At 68.9% G+C, this 2,925-nt stretch overlaps 1 protein-coding gene across 1 annotated transcript in view; it reads left to right on the forward strand.

Moving 5' to 3' along the window:
* The window catches only part of EEFSEC (eukaryotic elongation factor, selenocysteine-tRNA-specific), a 114,981-nt gene that overhangs the window by 108,034 nt on the left and 4,022 nt on the right, over window positions 1-2,925 (forward strand). Inside the window, exons 19-22 of the mRNA XM_010832832.1 lie at window positions 456-530; window positions 1,700-1,850; window positions 2,288-2,380; window positions 2,448-2,572. Of these exons, the coding sequence (XP_010831134.1) occupies window positions 456-530; window positions 1,700-1,850; window positions 2,288-2,380; window positions 2,448-2,572 (444 nt within the window). The remainder of the gene's footprint in view (window positions 1-455; window positions 531-1,699; window positions 1,851-2,287; window positions 2,381-2,447; window positions 2,573-2,925) is intronic.

Consider the following 2,925-nt stretch of genomic DNA (forward strand, 5'->3'; position numbering starts at 1 on the left):
CCTATCACGCCTACCCTGGCCGAGGGGAGCGGGAGCCGACGCTGGTGCTGGGGGGTCCCCGGGCGCCCAGCAGCCCCACACCAGCTGTGCCCCCGTTGCAGACGACCTCGGACGCCTCTGCCCAGGCCGCCCCTGCGACCCACCCTCTGTCTGATGCTCGCAGCCAAGTCATTTCCTACTTCAGAATGGTTTTCTTTTTCACCTTAAAACAAAGTCCTTCCTTCCGCACGGCACCCTACTTTCCCTCCCCACACGCCCGGTCGCCAAAGCCTTAGCTACATTGTACTTTCAATTTACACAGTGTGGGGAAGATTTCTGCAAAGGGTCCTTTTTTGTTTTGAAGAATTCATCATTGCTGCTAAGAAGCTTAATATAAATTAAAGGAGGAATTAGGCAACATTAAGACATCAAAATAGGGGTGCAGACGCCCACTGCCTCGCCTCCGCCCATCAAAGGGCCGTGAGGACCCGTGGAGCGCGGGAGCCTCAGACGGGCCCGTTGCCGCTGCCGCCTCCCCGATTCCCTTTGTCGTAGGCGGAGCACACGTCTGATAAAAGCCTAATCACCTTATCTTTTTAAAGCAAATTGCATCTTTGTTTACATACGGGGTCCGTAGCAGGACGGGGAAGGAGGGAAACTGGGCCCCCTCTGCCCAGCCCGCCAAGCTCGAGGCTGGGAGCGTGTGAGCAGCCTGGCCTCCTGGAGGAGGCGTTCCATCCAAAGTCGCCATCCCCCGAGTTCGGCAGGAGGGGAGTCAGGGTGCCAGTCCTCAGGCGGCCTTGCCCGCCTGCCCCGCGCCGAGCTCTCTCCTCCCGTGCTCCACCACCCATCTGGCTGCCCGTCCTCCTTGGCCCCGGCCGGCCTCAGCCACACCCGCCCCGTTCTGAGTGGGGCTCTGGCTGGACTCACGGTCCCTGTGTCCTCTGAGCTCCCCAGTCCCCGTCACCCCACCACGCGACTCCCACAAAGCGACCCCCCGCCCCCGGCCTGCCGCAGCGTCTCAGCTCTGCCCAGAGCTGCTTGCCCCGGGAATGGCTGGACTTGGGCCGGCCAAGGGGGGCCACTGCGGGGGCCGTTGACCCGAGCCGTTTGCAGGGCTCCGTTCCCACTGGAGGGTGCGGGCCGCCCACCCGCGTGGAGGCCCCTCACCCAGGCTGGCCCCTGACATGAAAGCCACGCCAGCAGCTGGAGGCAGTTTGGCGGCTTTGATGGCCGTGTCGGGGCGGCACCCGCGGCCCGGCCTTGGGAAACAGTGCGGCCACATTCTTCCCTGATTACGAGCCCGGCCCGGCCAGCGGCCTCCGGCCCATTGTGCCTTTGTGTGGGGCTGGCGCTCGGTGAGAAAGGCCAGCCCGGCCCTGGGAGAGTGTCCCCAGGGGGAGCCGCGGGGAGCAGCGTCGCCCCCAGGGTCACGCCCGCCGCCCCCAGGCCGCTGGACGGGGGTGGGGCAGGCCGCTGGGCTCCGAGAGTCCCCAGGTTTAGGGAGAAGGGGCAGGGACGCCTGAGCCCGGGTTCAGGCGCTACAAGCACCTGGAGCCTGGCGGCCCGCCCTCCTGCCCCCGCCAGCCGGGTCACGGGCGGGCCACTTGCCCAGTGGGCGGCGTTTCCCGCTGGGTGGCCCCCGGTCTGCTGCCCTGCGCACCCAGGCGGGACCTCACCCACCTCTGGTTTCATCCGACACACCCGCCTGCCCCCACAGGCGAGCCCCCTGTCCCTGCCCTCGCCCCTGACCGGCCGCCGGGGAGCTCCTGCCCCGGGGGTTCCGGGAGGCCCCGGCAGCCTGGCTGGGATGGTGGCTGAGGAGGAGTCAGCAGAGAGGGCAGGGCACGTGGCCAGACGCGGTGCCCTTGGTGTGGTGGCCGCGGGGCCACACTCAGGACCCAGGATGCGAAGGAAGGGAGAGGCGCCGTCACCTGGGTGGAGGTCCACATGGCAGCCCCCGGTCAGCAGTCGCCCAGGGCAGTGGTCCCCAGGGTGGCAGGCGGTGGGAAGGGCCACCAGAATTCAGCCTCGGCGGCTGAGACCCTCCCTGTCTGCCTGCGAGCCCGACTCAGGGGGCACCTTGCGGACACGGAGCCCGCAGTCCCCCCGGAGCCCTGGCCCCACAGCCCCACCAGCACGGGGCCAGATGCTTGCTGTCCCCAGGCGTCACGCTCCCCCCAGGACTGGACGCTCAGATGTGGCCCTCAGCCCTTCCACGTGGCCGGTGTGCGGCGCCAGGCCCCCGGGTCCCCCCGGTCCTTCCCGGGGGGGGCCAGCCCACGGCCCCGCCCCCACTGGCCTGCAGGCCGCCCGCCCGTCTTGCTGCTGCTTCCTGCCTGCCCCTTCTCAGACCCAAGCTCTGAGAACCGTCCCCGGCGTCTCCCAGGCCAGGAGCACTGTGCGCAGGCTTCCAGGCGACCACCGACGCCCTGACCTGCCCTCCGTCCACGCCACTGGCCTCTCAGCTGAGGGGAAAGGCCACCATGAAACAAGGCGGCTCCCAGTAGCGTTGCCAGGAACCCCAACAGCCAGCTGCCCCAGCGGATGCTCTCTGCCGGTCAGCGTGCTGGCCCCGTGTCCAGGCTGCCCCGTAATGGAGCAGAGGGCAGCAAGAGACTCTGCATCCTCGCCAGCGCCTGGTAGACTCCCGGCTCTGCTGCTCCGGGCGACGCGAGGTGTGTGGTTAACAAGAGCCCTCGCAGCGAGATGGCCGGCAGATCGGGCCGCGCCTGTCTCCCTGCCAGGCGCCGACCCTGGGAGCCCCCTGCCTCTGCAGCCGTCAGACCTCACAGCACCAGAGGGCCCAGGCACCCATGCCGTCCGCCAGGGTTGGTGCCAGCCCCCGCCCTGCAGGAGGAGCCTGGAGGCAGAGGGCACCTGCCGGCCTGGCGCCTGCGGGAGGGCTGGCCCGGGGCCCTTCCCACGCCCTGCGCCCTGGCCCAG

The sequence above is a fragment of the Bison bison genome, unplaced genomic scaffold (assembly GCF_000754665.1).
Source record: "Bison bison bison isolate TAMUID 2011002044 unplaced genomic scaffold, Bison_UMD1.0 scf7180017862279, whole genome shotgun sequence".
Taxonomy (NCBI): Eukaryota; Metazoa; Chordata; class Mammalia; order Artiodactyla; family Bovidae; genus Bison; species Bison bison.